The sequence below is a fragment of the Bufo gargarizans genome, chromosome 3 (genome assembly GCF_014858855.1).
Source record: "Bufo gargarizans isolate SCDJY-AF-19 chromosome 3, ASM1485885v1, whole genome shotgun sequence".
In the NCBI taxonomy this organism is placed as follows: domain Eukaryota; kingdom Metazoa; phylum Chordata; class Amphibia; order Anura; family Bufonidae; genus Bufo; species Bufo gargarizans.
This window is the reverse complement of record NC_058082.1, coordinates 353162579-353184420: the sequence shown is the minus strand read 5'-3', so window position 1 is coordinate 353184420 and position 21842 is coordinate 353162579. Positions and strand designations below refer to the sequence as shown.

The 21842-nt window shown below is 40.5% G+C and overlaps 1 protein-coding gene across 1 annotated transcript in view; it reads right to left on the bottom strand.

The window, feature by feature from the left end:
• Positions 1–17530, bottom strand: part of LOC122931584 (disks large-associated protein 3-like) — a 140280-nt gene extending 122750 nt beyond the window's left edge. The window contains exons 1-3 of the mRNA XM_044285658.1: positions 17473–17530; positions 16565–16902; positions 14483–14568 (exon numbers count right to left, since the gene is read on the bottom strand). Of these exons, the coding sequence (XP_044141593.1) occupies positions 14483–14568; positions 16565–16902; positions 17473–17530 (482 nt within the window). The remainder of the gene's footprint in view (positions 1–14482; positions 14569–16564; positions 16903–17472) is intronic.
• Positions 17531–21842: the final 4312 nt, after the last annotated feature.

Sequence of the window (21842 nt, the reverse complement as noted above, 5' to 3'; positions counted from 1 at the left end):
CCAGACGGACACTAAATAACTTGACGGACAGTAAATAACTTGACCAGCTATTGTCTATGTTCATGTTTTTCATCTATTGATAGCTTATGCCACATATGGAGCATGGTATAAGATCTAGTTTGTCAATTACCAAAGTAAATACAGGTAATATATAGAAAATATTATAATAAATTGTGCATCTGTTAGCAAAGTGTATAAATATTCTGTTGGTGTAACATAACATTTCCAATAGCTTATAAGCATATTTGTAATCCCCAAATGGCAGCAGAAGTACTTGGACTACTGAAAATTATTTTTTTGCTACTTGATGTGTTATTGTCCATTGCTAAAGGGGTTATGCAGGAAAACATATTTATGACTTATCCTCAAGATAGATCATCCGTATCAGATCTACAGGGGTCTGACACACAGGTCCCCAGCCGATCAGCTGCTAGAAGAGGCCTTGAGCGCAGCAGCCTCTTCCTAGGCCATTGACATCACTCTACATTGGTCACATGAACTAGTTGCAACTCAGGCCCATTCAAGTCAATGGGGCTGAGCTGCAATACCAAACACTGCCACTGTACAATGTACGGCACTGTCCTTGGAAAGCTGCCGGGAGCCTGCCTCGCTCACGAGACCTCTGGTGCAGCAACTCTCTGAAACTGCTGAACGGCAGGGATGCCAGGACTTGGACCCTGCTGATGTGATAATGATGACCTATCATCTTTTTATAGGATAACCCATTTAATAATAACGCACTTTTTCTATGTGATGTTTATAGTTCAAGAGCAACCCTCATCCTTACATCCCAATAACTACTACCATCCTCTTAGAGAGAAAAAAAATACAGAATATACAGACTGTTGAGGGACAATTTTAAGGACTGGTGCAAATAACCACATGTGTTTTTTTTTCCGCCCCCCCTGAAGTTTTTTTGCAGTGTTTTTGACAATTTTTGTGACTATTTTTCTGGAATTTTATTTTGTCTCATCAATAGTGCTTTTTTTTTTTACGTCATTTTTCACTAAAATGCAAACGTGCAAAAAACATCACCAAAAACCTACGTGTGAAAGCACCCTTTAGCCTTTATTACACCTGCTTATTTTTCGACAGATGATCACTAATGAGTGGTCGTATGAATGCTAGTTAGCTATCATCTTGCAATGTAATACTACCACCGATTGCCCCAGCAAACGCTCCATCATCGGGCAATCCAAATCTTTTGACCTGTTAAAAAAAAAAAAAAAAAACTTTTGCAGGCAGCAGATCCCTTCTGACAATCATCTGCCACAACGAGCTGTTTAATACAGCCTTTAAGCTACCTACACATGGTGTGTATTTGTATGCAGAAAATTAGAGTGAAACCTGCATAAAAAAACGAGATAATATATTCACTATATTGCTAGGATATGCCATCAATGTCAGATAGGTGCAGGTCCAGAACGGGGGCCCCCAAAGTGAAGGAGAGCAGGGACAGCCTTAGGCCTCCTACACACGAACGTGTGCGCCCTGTGGCCGCAATGCAGGAACAGCGACCGAGGGGCAGCTGCAGCGGATCGCAGACCCATTCACTTTAATGGGTTCGCAATCTGCCCGTACCGCAAAAAGATAGAACATGTTCTATCTTTTTGCGTAACAGAAGTACGAGACGAAACCCCATGGAAGCACTCTGCAGTGCTTCCGTAGGGTTCCGTGCTTCCGTTCCGCACAATTCTGCATCTCCGGATTTGCGGACCCATTCAAGTCAATTGGTCCGCATCCATGATGCGGAATGCACACGGAACAGTGCCCGTTTATTGTGGATCCGCATACGCGGTCCGCAAAACGGCAACGGGACACCTACGGTCGTGTGCAATAGTCCTTAGGGGTGTGTGACCTGTGCAGCCACACAGGGTGCACTATCCTTCACTTCTAAAGGGTGTGGCAGACAATCCCCTCTTCTGGTCCCCAGGTTAATTCAACTGGTGTTCAGTTGCCCCTGCACTTAATGATATCCGCGTTCACAGGACGCCAATCAGCGCTTTGTTGTGACGGCGGCACAATGATGCCATTGCACCGCCTGTGATGTTCCGCAGATTTTGGCCTTGCCAGAAGCGGCTGGAACTACATCGCTAGAGTACGTTGTGGGACCAGGAAATGGTAAGTATTGTGCAGCGTGTGCACTGCATTCATAGGGGCACAGTATTGAGGAATAGTATGGAGGCACAGTAAGGGCCACAGTATGGAGGCAAAGTATGGTGGCACAGAAGAGGCACAGTATGGGGGCACAGAAGAGCCACAGTATGAGGGCACACAGTGTGAGGCACAGTATGGGGGCATAGAGCATGAGGCTACGTTAAGGATAAACTTTTACAATTGACCAATACTATATGTACCTAAACAAATACCTAGACCAGGGATGGCCAACCTGCGGCTCTCCAGCTGTTGTAAAACTACAAGTCCCACTATGCCCTGCTTTAGGCTGATAGCCGTAGGCTCTCTGGGCATGCTGGGAGTTGTAGTTTTGCAACAGCTGGAGAGCCACAGGTTGGCCAGTCCCGACTTAGACAAAGAAATCCACTCACCTTCTTCCTGATGACCGTTCCAGCACAGAGGCTCCTCTTAGCAATGCTTCAGGTCCCAGGCGCTTGTACATATCTTGATAAGGTCACGTGCAATGCTGCAGGAAATCAGTGCCTCAGCGGTGAAGTGTCTGTCACCAAGTGGCTTGTCACCCAGCACAGACGTACCAATTGGAGATATGTCATCGTGAGGCCAGTGATTGGCCACCGTCATGCCCACATCTGGATGTATACAGGCCTGGGACTGTAAAAATTGCTGAGAGGAACCTGTGCACTGGAACCGAGTGGTGGGGAGCAGGTAAGTGGGTTTGTTTATGGCTCAGTACTGGCCAAAAAGTAAAAACGTTTCCTGAAGCTTGAATAACCCTAAGTTGCAACACTATTCTAGTTCACTAGTGGTCCCAGTTACTGCAGTCAGAGTGAGTTGGTCTTGCTAAATCACTAAAGTTGGGTTCTGGACCGCATGTACAGTACTGTGCATATAAATATATTGATCAAGTGTACTGGGTTAGCATTTCCAAGTGATCCAGTTGTCTGGCCAACATTTCTATCCGTTGTGATTGAGGAAAATAGCAATAGCAAATCTTTCACTACAGTTCTGCACAACTCGGGTTAATATACATTTATTTTACAGGTCTAAAACTTTTCTTCCCAGAATACCTAGGGTGACTTGTTGCTATGGTAACACATGCCAAAGGTGTCCTATGAAAACAGTCAAATGGACATTGTTAAGTTCCCCTGTGGAGACAGACAGATAGAAAGAACGCAGTCTGCTGTCTCCTTCTGCACACCTCTTTTAGAAGAGTCTTTTTGAACCCATGGCTGTGTAATTTAATATTTTAGAGCAATGCTGCACAAGGCACGTGCACCTAATGTACGGTGTAGAACTTCACATTTGATATTCACTTTCATACAGTTATTTTTCTCTGCATCTTAGTATTTTGAGCGGTTCTTTATCACAGCCCTCTGTGCTGCTCCCGATGTAGGCATACTATTATATTGCTCAGTATGTCCTTGTACAGATTAGCTGTGTGAGTGATTATACCTCGCTGTATATTATTATTGTAGAAGTCTATTATGGTATGCATTTTATGTCACTATGAATCTACATATTTTGTCATTACCTTAACTCCAGTGATAATTTGTCAATCTTTATTATACAGAATACCGGATAGCCTCCTTTCATCTAAAACAAATATCGTGAAATCAGATGCATTTCTGCCCTTAAAATAACACTGGCGGAGAATTTCTTCTTACTAAGTGAGCCCGTAAATATCTACTGGGTAGCTAGACTGAAAATAGTAGTCAGAATACTACAGCTGTACATAATAATGATTGACCTTAAATTTAGGGATGGATTTTCAAACCCCATTAACCCCTTGGTGACCAGCCTCTTTTGGGCCTTAGTGACCATTTTTTATTTTTTTTATTTCATGTTTTCCTCACCACATTCCAAAAACTATAGTTCTTTTTTATGTTAGCTGTATGTATTTTTATGTAGCTGTATGAGGACTTGTTTGCTTACAGGACAAGTTGTGGTTTTCAATGGCACCATTTTGAGGTACATTTAACTTACTGATTAACTTTTATTAACTCTTTTTTAGGGGGATAGGAAAACATAGCAATACTGCCACCTAGTTGTTTTTACCCAAAAATTGCATGGCATACATTTTGGGGCATAAATAACACTATAACTATTCTGTAGGTCAGTATGATTACAGTGATACCAAATATATAATTTTTTTTTTGTTTTATAACTTTTGCACAATAGTAATAGTAAAACAGCAATATGCCAAGGAACAGCTGGATGAAAACTGGAATTATTTTGGCGTACTCAGCACTTCTTTTTGATCGCTTTTCATTCCGTAGTTTTTTTTAGGCAAGTAAAGCAAAAAACATTCTGGTAGTTTATTTTTATTTTTACATCGTTCACTGTACAGAATAAATCTTTTGATTGCTTCTATAAGGCCTCCTGCACACGAACGTGTGTGCCCCGTGACTGTGCTGCGGCAATGCAGGAACACCGACCGTAGGGCAGCCGCAGTGGATCGTGGACCCATTCACTTTAATGGGTCCGCGATCTGCCAGTTCTGCAAAAAGATAGGACATGTTCTATCTTTTTGCGGAACAGAAGTACGGGACGAAACCCCATGAAAGCATTCTGTAGTGCTTCCGTGGGATTCCGTTCCGTGCTTCCGTTCCGCATCTCCGCATTTGTGGACCCAATGAAGTAAATGGGTCCGCATCCTTAATGCGGAATGCCACGGAACGGCACCCGTGTATTGCGGATCTGCAAATGTGGTCCGCTATACGGCCACGGGGCGCACACATTCATGTGCAGGAGGCCTAACACTCTGAACTGCTTATGCAGTAGAGTGTATAATACTGTCAGTGCTATATTGACGGGCACCATCAAGGTGTGCAAGAGTGATGCATATACAACAGACAGGCCTGGTGCCTTCAGTAGGCCTCGGGCTGCCATGCCAAAACATCATAACCCCACAATCTCATTTGTGGGGTGCTGATGGGAGAGAGAAAGGGAGCCCCCTTCCTCTAAATTAGTTAGATGCTATGGTCAATATTGACCACTACATCTAAAGAGTTTAATGGCCCTGTTCTCCACTTATGCTAATCCGGTTATTTCTGCTTCACTGGAGACTCATGCATGGCTTAACCACTTAGACTAGGTAGCCGTAAAAAGGCTGCAGCCCAATCTAAGGCCTGTAAAAAAGATGTAAATGTTAGTGTTGATCGACCACCAAAGTGCTTGTGTGCTCTACCGAGCACCATGGTAGTCAATAGGAGAACCCCAGGCACCACCTGGAAACAGTATTAAGAGGACAGCTGGATGTGTCTTGGACTCCTATTATCTACGACATACAATAGACAACCACACAAAGGCTATATCCCAAAAGCCAGGTATATGCAAGCCATCAATCTATCCATGAGACCGATAACAGACTTAGTCAGCATACCTTACAATGGCAACCTTGTGTACTATGAGACATTCCAAACCAGCTCTCATCTGACTGAGAGTCAGTGAGCCTCAAAGTTACTTCAGATCTGTTGGATGGCTTGGGTGGACCTGTGCACCTAGATCAATATCATTAGGGAGACAAAAAGTTGTCTGATTGTCCTAACATAATATTCAATAACCTTTCTATACAGTTTTGTCATCTAAAAACTAATTTGCATAAACATGGGCATATGGGAAAGACATGATGAAAATTTGCGATCTACACTACTCATGAACAGCGCCATCTATTGGTTTCATAGTCTTATGACAAGATGATTACTCTTGTCATAAGACTATGAAAGCAATAGATGGCACTGTTCATGAGTCAGAACAGTGCCATCTATTGGTTTCATAGTCTTATGACAAGATTATTAGTGTAGCCTTTTGCATGGAAAATTTGCGATAAAAATTTGCAATAGAATATTCGCGATCTACACTACTCATGAACAGCGCCATCTATTGGATTCATAGTCTTGGCATAAGACTAGGAAACCAATAGATGGAGCTGTTCATGAGTCATTACAAGCAGGGCAATAGTCCTCAGATACACCCTAGCAAGTTTATATTATTGTGTGAATGATAGCAGCAATCCGATATACACCTCAGTACTAGCGCAGCTATTATAGGCTGAGTGCTACACAGTGTGTGGACTCTGTTGAGCAGTGTGTTCCACTTACTAGCGCCCCAACAAGATAAACAGCGCCATCTATTGGTTTCATAGCCTTATCACAAGAGTAATCGTCTTGTCATAAGACTAAGAAACCAATAGATGGTGCTGTTCATGAGTAGTGTAGATCTCAAATATTCTAATCGCAAATTTTTATCGCATATTTTCCATGCAAAAGGCTACACTAATAATCTTGTCATAAGACTATGAAACCAATAGATAGAGCTGTTCATGAGTAGTGTAGATCGCAAATTTTCCATGCAAATGGTTTTTCAGCTGAAAAACAAGTCAGATTCTGCTCATTTGCATGTCTTTCCCATATGCCCATGTTTATGCAAATTCGTTTTTAGATGACAAAACTGTATAGAAATGTTATTGAATATTATGTTAGAACAATCAAAAAACTTTTTGTCTGATCTAGGTGTGCAGGTCCACCCAAGCCATCCAACAGATCTGAAGTAACTTTGAGGCTTATTGGCTCTCAGTCAGATGAGAGCTAGTTTGGAATGTCTCATAGTGCACAAGGCTGTCATTGTAAGGTATGCTGACTAAGCCAGTTATCTGTCTCATGGATAGATTGATGGCTTGCATATACCTGACTTTTGGCATATAGCCTTTGTGTGGTTGTCTAGTGTATGTCGTAGATAATAGGAGTCCAAGACGCATCCATCCTACCTCTTAATGCTGTTTCCAAACTATTTTGATGGGGTTTCCATCAATGTCTAACCTTTCTTTGTGAAGCAGACAGTCCCTCTTCTTCAGAGCAGAGGGTGCCTGGTTTGATGCTTGGGTATCCCATTGACTTTCATTGCATTAAATTGTACTCGAGCACCGACAGTATTTGGCCGAGCACTTGAATGTGCCGAGCATAGCGATGCTCAAGCCGAACAGCAGTTCGACCGAGCATGCTCGCTCCACACTAGAAAAGGTGTATTGCAAGTCACTAACGGGTCAACCTCTTTAGGACACATGAAGTACCGGTACGTCATGATGTCCTGGTACTTAAGGACACATGACATACGGGTACGTCATATGTTGTTCCGATCACTGCCGCCCGGCCGGCGGTGATCGGAAGAAGGTGCCTGCTCAAATCATCAGGCACCTCGGCTAAATGCGCGGGGGGGTCCCGTGACCCCCCCATGTCGGCGATCGCAACAAACCGCAGATCAATTCAGACATGAGGTTTGCTGCGCTTTTTGCAGTTTCTGATCAGAAACTTTTTTATGCCTAAAATATATATGTTTCCCCCCGCACCCCTGAACGATTTCATGTCGGCGGGGTGCAGCAGGGGCGGGTTGCGGGCGGTGCGGGCATTGCAGGAGGTGCAGCAGGCGGGATCGCGATCCCCCGCCCGCCTCCCTTTGAATAATCGTTGGTGGCCAGTGGGTATACCAGGGTGTCAGCACATTGGTGACACCCTGGTATAAACGGCAGACATCTGTGATGCGATGTCAGCCGTTTAACCCTTTCCATACCGCGGTCCGTACGGACAGCGGTATGGAAAAGGTTAACTGTAAGAGGGGGCTCCCTCCCTCTCCCATCGGGGGGCTGCTGTGCCTTTGCAGCCCCTGGACAGGATGCGGTAACAGAGGGAGGGAGCCCCCCTCCTTACTTTTCCCCGTCTGCACAGTTGTGGTCACAACTTAGCAGACGGGGAAGGTTCCCATGGCAACAGGACACCTTCTCAGGCTTCCTGCTGTCCATGGTCCTGAACAGGTCTGTGCTAAAGGCATAGATCTGTTCAGACAAAGTGTAAGTAAAATACAGTACAATACACTATATAGTGTACTGTACTGTATTATACAGACACCAGACCCACTAGATCTTCAAGAACCAAGTGGGTCTGGGTCAAAAAAAGTGAAAAAAAAGTGAAAAAAAGGTAATAATCAAAAAACACATTTATCACTGATTAAAAATGAAAAAAATGAAATCATTGTGTAAAACTTACATAAATAAAAAAAATGTATACATATTAGGTATTGCTGCGTCCATATCGACCGGCTTTATAAAAATATCACATGACCTAACCCCTCAGGTGACCACCGTAAAAAAAAATTAAAAAAAACGGTGTAAAAAAAGCTATTTTTTGTCATCTTACGTCACAAAAAGTGTAATAGCAAGCGATCAAAAAGTCATATGCACCCCAAAATAGTGCCAATCAAACCTTCATCTCATCCCGCAAAAAATGAGACCCTACTAAAGATAATCGCCCAAAAACTGAAAAAACTATGGCTCTTAGACTATGGAGACACTAAAACATTTTTTTTGTTTTAAAAATGAAATCATTGTGCAAAACTTACATAAATAAAATAATTGTATACATATTAGGTATCACCGTGTCCGTGACAACCTGATCTATAAAATTACCACATGATCTAACCTGTCAGATGAATGTTGTAAATAACAAAAAAAAAACTGTGCCAAAAAAGCTATGTCTTGTTACCTTGCCGCACAAAAAGTGTAAAATAGAGCAACCAAAAATCATATGTACCCTAAACTAGTACCAACAAAACTGCCACCCTATCCCGTAGTTTCTAAAATGGGGTAACTTTTTTGGAGTTTCTACTCTAGGGGTGCATCAGGGGGGCTTCAAATGGGACATGGTGTAAAAAAAAACAGTCCAGCAAAATCTGCCCTCCAAAAACCGTATGGCATTCCTTTCCTTCTGCTCCCTGTCGTGTGCCTGTACAGCAGTTTACGACCACATATGGGGTGTTTCTGTAAAATACAGAATCAGGGCCATAAATAATCTGTTTTGTTTGGCTGTTAACCCTTGCTTTGTAACTGGAAAAAAAATATTAAAATGGAAAATCTGCCAAAAAAGTGAAATTTTGAAATTGTATCTCTATTTTCCATTAAATCTTGTGCAACACCTAAAGGGTTAACAAAGTTTGTAAAAATCAGTACCTTGAGGGGTTTAGTTTCTTAGATGGGGTCACTTTTATGGAGTTTCTACTCTAGGGGTGCATAAGGGGGGCTTCAAATGGGACATGGTGTCAAAAAACCAGTCCAGCAAAATCTGCCTTCCAAAAACCAAACGGCGAACCTTTCACTCTATGCCCCGCTGTGTGGCCGTACAGTAGTTTACGGCCACATATGGGGTGTTTCTGTAAATGGCAGTGTCAGGGCAATAAAGATACAGTCTTGTTTGGCTGTTAACCCTTGCTTTGTTAGTGGAAAAAATGGGTTAAAATTTAAAATTAGGCAAACAAAATGAAATTCTCAAATTTCATCCCCATTTGCCAATAACTCTTGTGCAACACCTAAAGGGTAAATGAAGTTTGTAAAATCAGTTTTGAATACCTTGAGGGGTGTAGTTTCTAGAATGGGGTGGTTTCTATTATGTAAGCCTCGCAAAGTGACTTCAGACCTGTAGTGGTCCCTAAAAATTGAGTTTTTGCAAATTTCTGAAAAATAGCCTGGATAAGTCAAAGCGTTTTAAAGTTATCAGCACTTAAAGTGACACTGGTCAGATTTGCAAAAAAATGGCCTGGTCCTTAAGGTGAAATAAGGCTGTGTCCCTAAGGGGTTAAAACTAAGGTGTGGTTAATTCCCATAAGTCTGGTCTCAAGGTAACCAAACACTCCCAAGCTAACATTTACATCTGAATGTTACAAGTAGGAAAGGGTTAGCTGTTTACATTAAGAAATGTGAATGGTGGATCAAGTGTCATCTGCTTCCAGCATTAAAATAAAGATGTAATCCAGCTCTCTGATAACTGGCATGCAACGCATTTTGGGACAACAGAGGAATGGCTTAATCTGAATTGCATTACTGCTATCCAATATATAAAGTTGAGTGTATTTACGTATATGTCTGCTATAGGAATCTGCACAGTCGCATTTACAATCATGAAATTTGGCACACAGGTACATCTGGTTTTAGTCTTGGTCTCAGCTCTCTAGCACGTACTTTTCCTGAGATATTTTCCAAAAAATGCAAATATGGCACATCACTTGACCTACATTAGCCAATAGAAGCCTGCAGGTTTTTCTTCTCATAATCCAACTGCCATAGACATAGAGTGACGTACTAAGAGGGGGGTGAAGAGGGAAGTCCGCCCCGGGTGCCGCCTCTCAAGGGGTGCCAGAAGCAATGAGCGCTTCCATCAATACAGATGGAAGCGCTCATTGCTCGAGAGCTGGGAGCTGCGATCCTGTCACTCAGCGTTTAGCTCCCAGCGCTCCTCCCCTCCTTCAGGCAGGCGGTGCAGAGAATGGTGAAGCAGGAAGACTTCTCCCTGCTCCACCATTCAGCCTACAGACACAGATTGCGCTGCTAGCCTGTGTGGGCAGAGCCTTCAGCCCAGAAATCTGTATAAGCTCTGCCCACACGGTGCTGCAGAACAGTCTGTGACTGCAGGGAAGAGAGGTATGTGAGCTTCAGGAACGGGACAAATATGTAAAGTAATAACTATTTTTGGAGTTATTACTATCTATTATAAAAGTAGAGAAATTGAAAATTTGCTAATTTTTCAAAATTTTGGGTAAATTTAGTATTTTAAAAAAAAAGAGAAGTGAATTTTGTTTGACTCAATGTTAACACTATCATGAAGTATAATATGTGATGAATAAACAATCTCAGAATGTCCTGGATAAGTAAAAGCGTTTTAGAATTATTTCCATTTCCAAAAATGGCCTGGGCAGGAAGGTGAAAACTGACCGGGGTAGAAAGGGTTAAAGGATCTTGAGGCAAACCAGAAATCTCTTTTAAATTATCTAATCAGTATAGGTTTATAATTCCTAATCTACTATTAGTTATTAATGCATATTTATTAAATCCACATAGGAAATATTACCAAAAGCAACACTTTACAGCTACTTGTACTCCAATTTTTTTTATTCCTGTTAGAGCCATTGGTGCAATTTCCCTCAAAATGTCAAGAAATGCACAGAGACAATGTTAATACCTCCAAGTAACCATAGTTATCATCAATCCCTCTCATGCACTGAGAGGCGTGCAATTCAGTAGTAGAAATATATAACAGAGCACAGTGACACACAACAGGCTCAGTAATGAAATTTAGTTGAGAGAAGAATAAAAAATATTCCAGAAGAAAATGGAGATGTACAGTGGAGGGTGGGGAGATTTCATAAAAAGCATGACCAAATAAAATCTAGACATATACACTTTTCTTTCACATTTAGAGGGTGACTACCACTTAGCAGTAGTTTTGGCTATGATTAGGAGGTAGCCTTTGCTGAAATGCATATATTAATGTCACATTTCAATTGTAGTAAAGCTGAATACTTCTACAGGATAACTTCAACAGGTTTGATGATGCAATAAAGGAGTTGTCCGCGTTAAGTAAAAAAAACATAAAGAACTGTAAATCTGAGAGTCAGCAATATATATATATATATAAGATAAGCAAGTTTTAGGCAAAAAAAATATATATTTCCTAATTTCCCTAGTTCTGTTCTGGCCCCTTTGTTTACATGCAGTTGCAGACCTGTAGGGGCTTGCAACATCAATTTCTCAGTTTTTCCTCATGAATATTTGTGTGTGTCAACAAAGACTGCCTTTCCCCTCCCCCTGCTCTGCAGTCTGACTGCTAGGATACTCGTGTTGGATGTGTAGGACTATTAGTCCCAGCTGTACAGTTAAATGATATTGCTGATATACACAGGATATTCCCCCTACCTGTTCTTGTGCAATGATCATCAGACACTTCCTCACAGCCAGCAGAAGTACAGAGGAGAGAACTCCTCCAGTGTTTGTCAGCTATGTGTTTGCATGGTGAGGAGAGAGAGAAGATCCTGTGCACAGCATTTAACTCCTCAGTACCCGGAGAAGAGGAAACCCTGCGGCTGCTAAGTACTTGAGGTAGAGCCTCCACCCTGTGTCTGTGCTGCTGATGGTAGAAGGGGTTAAACTTTGCTGAAGAATCCAGTTGGAGGGGAGACACAGGGCAGACAGCTCAGCCAGCAGATCGGGAAGCGCAAGGTGCATGGCTAGTCACTCCAACCAGCACAGCCTCTTATCAGGCATGTGCACAGTACGTCATCAGAGCAGGGAAAGAAGCTGACATCACAGGTCATGTGATGTTCAGCTAACCAGGAGAACAGGACCACTGTCGATGAAGTAAGTGAATTGAAAATCTCTTACATTTGCTTAGTTAGAAATATACAAAGAACAAAAAAGAATAACTTGGACAACCTCTTTAACTCCTTCGGAGGTTTTTTCAGTTTTCCGTTTTAATTTTTCTTCCCTATCTTCCATAAATTTTTTATATTTCCGTTCACATAGCTCTATGAGGGCTTATTTTTTACAGGACAAGTTGTACTTTATAATGCCACCATTAATTATGGCATACAATGTAATGGGAAGTGATAAGAAAAAACATAATTCCTCCACCATTTTACAGGTTTTGCTCCAATAGCTCTTCATTTGTGGCAAAACTGACCCATGCCCTTTATTCTCTGGGTCGGCATGATTACAACGATACCCCATATGTATAGGTTTTGTATGTCTAAATAGTGTAAAAATAAATGTAAACATTGAAAAAAAACATTATTTCTTACATCACCATATTCTGACCCCCATAACTTTTTTATAGTTATATCTACTGAGCTGTGTGGGGGCTCATTTTTTATCGATACCATTTTGGAGTGTGTGTGACTTTTTTATTACAGTTTATTACTTTTTTGTGTAAGAGAAGCAATGATAAAATGGAAAATTGGCCATTTTACCCTTTTTTCTTTAATGCCATTCGCCGTATTGGAAAAAATATTTTTATATTTTAATAGTATGGGCGGTTTTGGTCGCAGTGATACCCATGATGTTTATATTTTTTGTTATTTAGGTATTTATTTTTTTATTATACGGAAAGGGTGGTGATTTAAACTTTTATATTTTTTTATTTTTTTTATATATTTTTAACATTTTTTTTTATTTTTGTAATGATTTTGAATCTCATATATGAGCCTAAAAATCTATTTTTAAATTTTGAACAATCGTGTATTTTTTTAATTAATTTACTACTGTCTATTGCACATTTCTTATGTTTGCCTGCCATCTGGTGGCCAAAATAAGAATTGCAGTTTGAAAACCCTGGGTCTCTTCAGTGAGACCCAGGGCATTCAAACCAATTACTGGCATCCCCACTGGCCGCAGGGGATGTCAGTATAATTCCCGGAAGCACAAGCTTGTTTTTGGCTTTAATTACCGCGACCGGCATTATTGCTGGTCACGGTAATTAGCGGCAGGTCTCTGCTGACCATGACACCCGCTGCTGGTGTGAGCGGGCGCTCCAGCACCGTACATGTATGAGTGACAAGAAGGCATAGTGACTGGTGTGATTATGTAAATGGAGACAGATAGCAGGATGTTGTATAGATAACTGTGCATGCTCGTGGCTGTAATATGCAGCTATGTTATACAGATGTTCAATACGGAATCCATAGAAATCTGTGGGCACATAGGGGGAGATATATCATTACCCTAAACCTTGGTTTTGGATAAAAAAAAAATCCCGAAACATAGTTGTGCGACTTTTTATAAGCCATTGTGACTAAATTTAGTTGTAACTGACAGCCACTCTTACCAGTTTCCAAAAAGGGGTGGTGATGTAGTGTAGGCAGAGCCATCATCCCAGCCACATTTATCATCATTTACCCCAGAAACTGATGACTGAAATCTACTTCTAGCTACAAGCTGGAGTAGATTTCAGTTTGGCACATGGACTGCCGGAGGATGCACTTAATTCTGATGAGACCTTGACCTTGTCATATATTAAATGCATTAGCCACTGAAGTAAGAGGAAAATATAATATTATCTAATTACTAATAGTTCAGAAGATCTTTACAGTCATCTAGGTTGAGATTTGAGACTTTCACATTAAATGCCTTACCATCATTCAGGGGCAGACTGGCCAATGCACATTGGGCCACCCGAGCCCAGCCACTGGCCAGGTACATAATGATCTGGCACCATCCTGAGAATTTCTGCTAGGGCAATATACTGTAATGTGCTGCAGAACCATATACCAAAGTGTAGTACAATATACTGCCCCTTTATGGGTTCGCAGGCCCTGCCTATTTGAGTTGGCCTACCTTGTGTCAGTTTGGACCCACCTACTACATGGGGACACTTTCATTTTTTTCCAGGGCCACTTTAAATTCCCATTCCGCCTCTGCCACCATTTAAATACAACTAAAAAGTATGTCTAATGTAATCTCAGCTGTATTTTTTCAGTATAGTTATGTCTGTCAGCACATCCATTACATAATCAATATGTTTATGGATAAAGGCACCTTCTGTCATCTTCTACTTGAACCCCAATGGAGTGAACTTCTCTCCTGCTCTTTGCTTCAGTGTCTGAGTCAGAGATTGTCTCTACCTGTAGTAAAAGATAAAAAAGTAATACATCAATAAATAATCTTGTGCTAACTGCATATGCTTTCTATTTCTAACATCAATACCTTAATTTCATTTCAAGCACATTAACATTCAAGACAAATTCTCAAAGTAAAAATAAGAAAAGGCATGGTTTAGCAAAAAGAGGAACTGGGAAGAAATCACCCAGCAAGTAATATTCATCAGTAGCCAGAATGGAAGATGGTAGAGGAAATGAGTCCTGAAGGAAAGTTATTGCTATTTCTGTAGTGATGAATTCATGAGAATTCAGGTCATGGTGCAGAAGTATCTGTAGGACAACAGAGAAATGTCCAAATAAAATATAGATTAAAAAAAAAATTCTTAAGTATTTTAAGGGCAACTATTACTAAGCTGTAGCTTTGCCGATTGCTAGGAGGAAGTCTTTGTTGAAATGCATATAATAATGTCACACCTAATGATTGCTTCCACAGGATAGCTTTATAAGGTGTGATTACAAGTTTAAAAGTTAGAGGTAAGTCCAATTGCATCTTATAGCTTGGCTTTATGCAAAAGAAGACTTGTTTATGCAGTCAGTTCATCTAAAAATAAGAGTACCAATTAGAAGTGCAGATAATGTCTTATTGAAATAAATGTATTCAATACTAAAAGTCAGCAGTAGGAAGTAGTAGAATTAGAATACTTGTTTCATGGCAATTCGCGATCCAAAGCATGAAGTGTTAACCTTTAAATGTCAACTAAAGATTTCTGAATTAATATAATCTTATAAAGCAATTAGCCAAGTTGCAAATAAATAATCACCTCTTCTCTTATAAGGCAATGTGTGTACTGATTTTTTTATATATACTGTATATGTTTTACCTTGTGCATACAGATATCCACGTGAAGGCAGTTTCACCATGTCAAGGTACATTAGTAAAACAGGTATATGGATGTAGGGAGGTCATGTTTTTGGTAGTATATTACATGTCGTATATTATGGTATGTGCAGATTTATTTTAAGTAATGTCCGCATTATATGTGTGCTGAAAGCTGGTGATTAGTGTAGTTATCCAGGATGTTGAAATCTCAATATGTCTTGACCTGTACATGTCTTACAAAGGCCTGTAGGTGTATATGGATAAGGGTCCATTCAACACGTCCATAGTGTATTGCAGATCCGCAAAATGCGGATCCACAATACACCCGGCCTGCACCCCCATAAAACTGCCTATTCTTGTCCGCAATTGCGGACAAGAATAGAACATGTTCTTTTTTTTTCGGAAGCCGCGGATCCGAAGATCAGGGCCGCGCTCCGGTAATGCAGATGCGGACAGCACACTGTGTGCTTTCCGCATCTCTTCCGAACCCATAGAGAATGAATGGGTCCGGATTCGTTCCGCAACGTTCTACATGGACCCTAAGGCCTCTTGCACATGACCGTATGGCTTTTTCAGTATTTTGAAGTCCGCAAAAAACGGATCACCAAAAAATACAGATAACGTCCGTGTGAGTTTGTTTATTTGCGGAACGGAACAGCTGGACCCTGAAAGAACAGTACTATCCTTGTCCGTTATGCGGACAATAATAGGATATGTTCTATCTTTGAATGGAACGGAAAAACAGAAACGGAAGGCATATGGAGTACCTTCCGTTTTTATTTGCGGATCCATTGAAATGAATGGTTCCGTATATGGTCCGTATACGGAATGCAAAAAAAGGAACGGTAACGCAAAAAAAAAAGTTTGTGTGCAAGAGGCCTAAGGCTGACAACTCAGCTGTTGAACCAATTAAGACTTTCACTGATGGCATTCATTAAAAGGAATTAATTTCGAACCTCAAACTTAATTCAATTTTTATACTGTATGAATATACTTGCCAATTAAAGACAGCCCCAATGGTTCCTGAACCGTGCCTGCATTGTTAAGGGTTTTACATAATAAATAGTAATGGCAAGCTACACTTTTTCTAAGACTGATAATAATAAAAAAGTACGTTTTGAAGCAAGCCAGGAGACTTACCTGTACACCAATAGATGGGCGCCATTTTCTTTGACGTGTGCCACCTTTTAGCTCTTCCCTTGATGGTAGGGCTTTGCTGATCACAGTGGAAGGTTTGGGTGAAGCTCTGTGCTGGACTGTTGCCAGATCCAAGGAAAGACCTCTGGACTTGGTTCCTTCCAGACTCTCACTAGAATTGCAGTGGACCTTGACATCTTTGGACCAAGGCAATCGGGTAGGCTCATTGTGCAGAAAGGTTTCATGGGTAGATTCTGTGCTACTCTGGGCGGTCACCGAGATGAGAGGCTTGGAGAGAAGCCTTGGAGGGATAGGTGGTGGGGCTTTGCGGTAACTGAAAGCTGTAACAAAAGAAGGGCACATTGACAAATCAATTTTCACTGAGTAACAGCAGTAATTTAATAATATACAAGATAATATACAAGTGAATATTTCAGTTTATTTTTTATTTTTTTTTGCATTTATAAAGTATAGAGGTAACTTGAAGCTCCTCTATCCTTATGCAAAATCTAGAACAGGCCCTGGAGTTGTTATGTCAGTTGTCTAATAAGGACAGAGGAACCTATTGGTCCAACCTCAGGCTCCTGAGTGTGGCCTCAATCTCTGCACCCCTTAGTTAGGGTCCTGCTGATCTGCATAAACCACTGTCAAGGAAACTGATTAGGCTGTCAATTCTATTAAACATAATAAATGATAAGCCATTCATGTACGTATGCATATTGGTTAAGAAAATATGTATATGATTAGTTGCTAGTAGCAACTAAGTCAGTTTTCTTAGCACCAGTTTTTATAAATCTCTCCAACATGTATTTCAAATTATCCCTACCATTACAGACACAGTTGACAAACATCAGAAACCATCTGTGCCATACTTCTGAATTCCCCCCCAAAAAACATGTATTTTTAGGTACCAGGCTGAAGTCTCTGAAAAGCTTCACAGAACATTTGTTCTGCATTTTCAGTTTCCATATCCACTGGAAACACTACTTGGTGTTACCTAATAAGTAACCCCAATGAGGTAATGTATCATAAGGAATGTGAAAACCATGGAGGAAGCATATGTGGCTTGTGAAGAGTTTTAGAGATTCTCATCATCATAGAGGATGTTTCAACAGTTGGGATACCCCTCTATAAATAGTTCCTGTCACATAGGACTCAGCACCTAGGTTGTCATGTAATACTGCATGGAAAGTCTTGATGGTTTAATCAGCAGCACCAACAATGAGCGGCTGCATTCTGAAATGGCTTTGTCCAGCTAGAACAACCCTTTTTATGAAGTATACCTGTATGGCAGATTTCTGGCTAATAAGCATATTTGTAAATGTAATCTTAAAGAGGTTGTCCATAGTTTTTTTTATATATATTAGGCTCAAAGATGGTAAAAAAAAAAAAAGAAGTGTTACTCACCTTCACTGATCTCCCCACCACTGCTGGTCTAACACTTTCCAGTCCATACTGCTCTCCAAAGTCCTGGCTAGCACAAAATATCTGGAGATGCCCACTCACCCAATTACAAACTTTGATTTGTCACCACTGTGGGCCAGTGATTAGCTAAGCAGGCATCTCCTGTCATTTCTTGTGTGTCAAGTCAAGACCAGGAAGTGGAGACCAGCAGGAACTGCTAAGCAGGTAAATGTGAAACATGCTTCCTTTTTCTTAGCCCACCCTGAGTCATATATTTAAAAAAAATTACTGGAGGGTTAGCTACAAATATACAAAAACATTAATATTGATTACTGCTGAAATACTTGGTTTGTTGGTTTCATAGAGGGAGATTTATTATCTCCCTATGCCATTTTTTTTACTTAAAAAGTCGCAGAACCAGTGTTTGCAAATTTTTGAAAGCCACAGCAACAAAATTTTGTCACAAGTGGAATTTTTATGTCATCATTGCCACTTTCCAAGAAGGAAGTGTGGGAAGAACGGGAAGGGGGTGGGTTTACCGGTTCAAGCCATTTATCTTTATTTCAGCCATCCAAAAGAGGTCACCTTGCCATGATGGATTAGCACAAATGATTCTGATCAAAATATATTTGATAAGTATCTCACATTTCTTTATGTAGTGAGTATAGCATTAGTGTATATATTTTGTGATCATGTATTTTGTGTAAGCAGAGTGCTGTTGGATGGTATTTGATTTAGTATCTTCAGCCATGGCGATGTGCACCTGCATCTTAGGATGTGCTGACTAACCTTTGTCTTTGTAATATATATTTAGAGGTAGAGCTGTTCACTCCTTACTAACCCATGTTTTCCACAGGCTGATTTTAATTAGTATGATAGAGATTTGGATCCTGCTCCCCCTGTATTCATTGGAGACCTGCTGGTACCAGGAAAGGTAACATACAGAGTGGGTCAGGTATATAGTGCATGTAGAAACTGCTTGCCCTGAATTTACTGGAGGCAGGTTGGCACCAGAAAAGGTATCATTTAGCATAGATTCCTGTCTAAGAGAGATCACCTTGCCATGGTGGATGGGCACAAATAATTTTGATCAAAATGTATCTGCTAAGGACTTCACATTCATTTATATAGTGAGTGCAGAATTATATTATATGTTTTGTGATCATTTAGCATGTGCTGGCTTTGTTTTTGTTTTTTGTTTCTGTGGTATGTTTTTGGAGGTGTGGTTGTCTCCACTGGTCGCGCTCTCCTAACAAACCCATCTTTGCCGCAGGCTGATTTTAATTAGTGCAGTATATAGATGTAGTCTGCTCTCCCTGAATTAATTGGAAGCTTGATGGCACAAGGTATCCAAAGGGCTAGGTATAGTATATATGTTGAGCCTGCTTTCCCTGAATTCATTTGAGGCCAGTTGGCACAAGAAGAGGTATCAAACAGAGTAGGGTCCTATTCAAAATAGGTCAGCTTGCTGATGGATGGGCACAAATGGTTTTGATCAAAATATGTATATAATGAGTATAGCATTAGTTCATATATTCTGTGTTAGCAGAGTGCTGCTGCATTGGGTTTGAATCAGAATACTTAAAGGGGAAATATCTGTAAAGAATAAATCAAGGCAACTGGACTTACTGTAGAATTCTTGAAAACGTTTCACTCGTTCTTCACGTTTTCAAGAAATCTACAGTAAGCCCAGTTGCCTTGATTTATTCTTTACAGATATACCATGACCTGGATAAATGAGAACCTTCACAGACTTAAAAGGGAAATATCCATATATTTTCCAAAATATAAATATAAACTTACTTTTTTACATATAACATAGAAGTCATGTCACTAGGCTGTTTAGGAACACATTAGCATTTACAGCTTGCTTTTAATGCTTTTAAGGACAAGGCAAATGACTTATGGACCGATGGTAAATACTTAGCCTTGGCATAGTAAGCAGTGCTGTGTTTATTCTGAAGTAAGAGTTAAGACTCTGTTCATGTTTTTATTGGTGGGCCCATCAGGAGCCTCCATGGCAGATACTGTCATATTTAACAAAAAAAAAAGCGTTCTTGTCAAAAAAAAACAAAAAACACCCCAGTAGAGCAAAGTACACTCCATTATAAGTCAATGGGGTTCGTCAGGCACCATTGTTAATAATCTTACAATTGATCCAGCAGAGCATAGTGACATCTATTATAAATGGAAGCAACAATGTTGATGGTAACAGAGCCTTAGGGCCATTACATTTTATCAGGGGCATTCCAGTTATGGAATTGCTGTTGAGCATGTAGGCATGCCTGGTAGGTGTGATTATGCTGACTAAAGTGATTTAAAAAAATTGTCTCTAAGGTTCACATTTGCGAATTTATTGTGTTTTCTATATTTATGCAAATAAACTAATTGGAGCACCAAGGGGCTGGCTGTATCACTAGGAACACCTCTAGTGCAAAGCCTTTGTGTACTTTCATTTGATTGACAGTGCTGCGCATCTCATATAGACCTGTGTTTTAGCAACCAATACAGAGTTAGCTCAGGGACTCAGAGCTCAGGAAGCAGCATCCAATCCATTGCGCAAGCAGCATTAAGGAGACTGTGGGGTGCTAATGAAGGCCCAAGACCTGCCTGCAGTATATCCATATCAGGCTGCGCCAGACAGCATAGCACTAACAGTAAATTACTCTCTACTGCATAAGCAGTACAGAATATTATAAAAGCAATAAAAAGATTGTCTGTTAAAGACCCCATTGTGGGGCTAGTAAATGGCAAAAAAAAAAAAGTTAAATAAACTTTTATTAAATAAAAAAAATCTCCAATTTAAAAAAGCATTTCAAATTCAGCATTGCCACGTCCTTGATGAACCACATCCCACAATTATAATGTAATTTATTCCGTACCGTGAACGCCATTAAAATATGATATGCCAGAATTGCTGTTTTTTGCCTATTCAACACAAAAAATAAAAAAGAGATCAAAACGTGCTATGCGTTATGTCATGCATGCACGTGGTAGTAAAACGCCAAAAAAAAAAAAAGTATGTGCTTGGTATCACTGTAATCGTACTGACAAAGAGAATAAAATTAGCATGCTATTTATGAACGCCGCTAAATTTATAACATAAAAATTCAGTGGCGGTATTGCTGTTTTTTCAAACCCCCCCCCCCCCCCCAAAAAGAAACTTGCTTGTCCACTCAGGCCCAAAACAAGCTGGTCATTATGGAGTTAAATGATGAGCTAATTTGATAAGCTAACTTTTTATTAATAAATTAGAATATCATCAAAAAGTTCATTTATGGGAGTAATACAATTCAAAAAGTGAAACTCATACACACAGGGTGATCTATTCCAAAAGTTTATCTCTTTTATCCCCATAAGGGCCAGCGCCGAGGTGAGGCAGGGGACACTGCACTTCCCTGCATGCAGCCATTCTAGCTGGTGACTGCATGCAGAGAGGTTCTATGCTTTTCTGTGCTGCTGTTGGCTTGCTGGGACTTGTGGTGCACACCACTGCGATTGTAACCCTTTCCTGATCAAAGAAGAAAGAAGAAAAGAAGAACATCTGGAATTGCTGCACTGATTTTTTTTTTTCATTTGCAGCTGGTCCAGATCCCTAAACCACCCTCCATTCCTGTCCCTGTTCCTTCCCATTTCCGATCCCTCCCCCCTAATCCCCGGTCCTTTTTTTACGGACGCTATTTGGTCCGTGCATTTTTTTTGGTCTTTTTATTTTATTTTTTTTTACAATTTTCCAGCTCTGTGCCACTTTTTCTGCGTGCGAGCTGTGACCACCAAGTGCTGTTCAGTGCATACCTGCCTGATCGGCACTTGGGGATTATTCTTATTTTACATCTGTGTTGATTTTTTTGAAAATTTTCCTTTTTTTGTTAAAAAA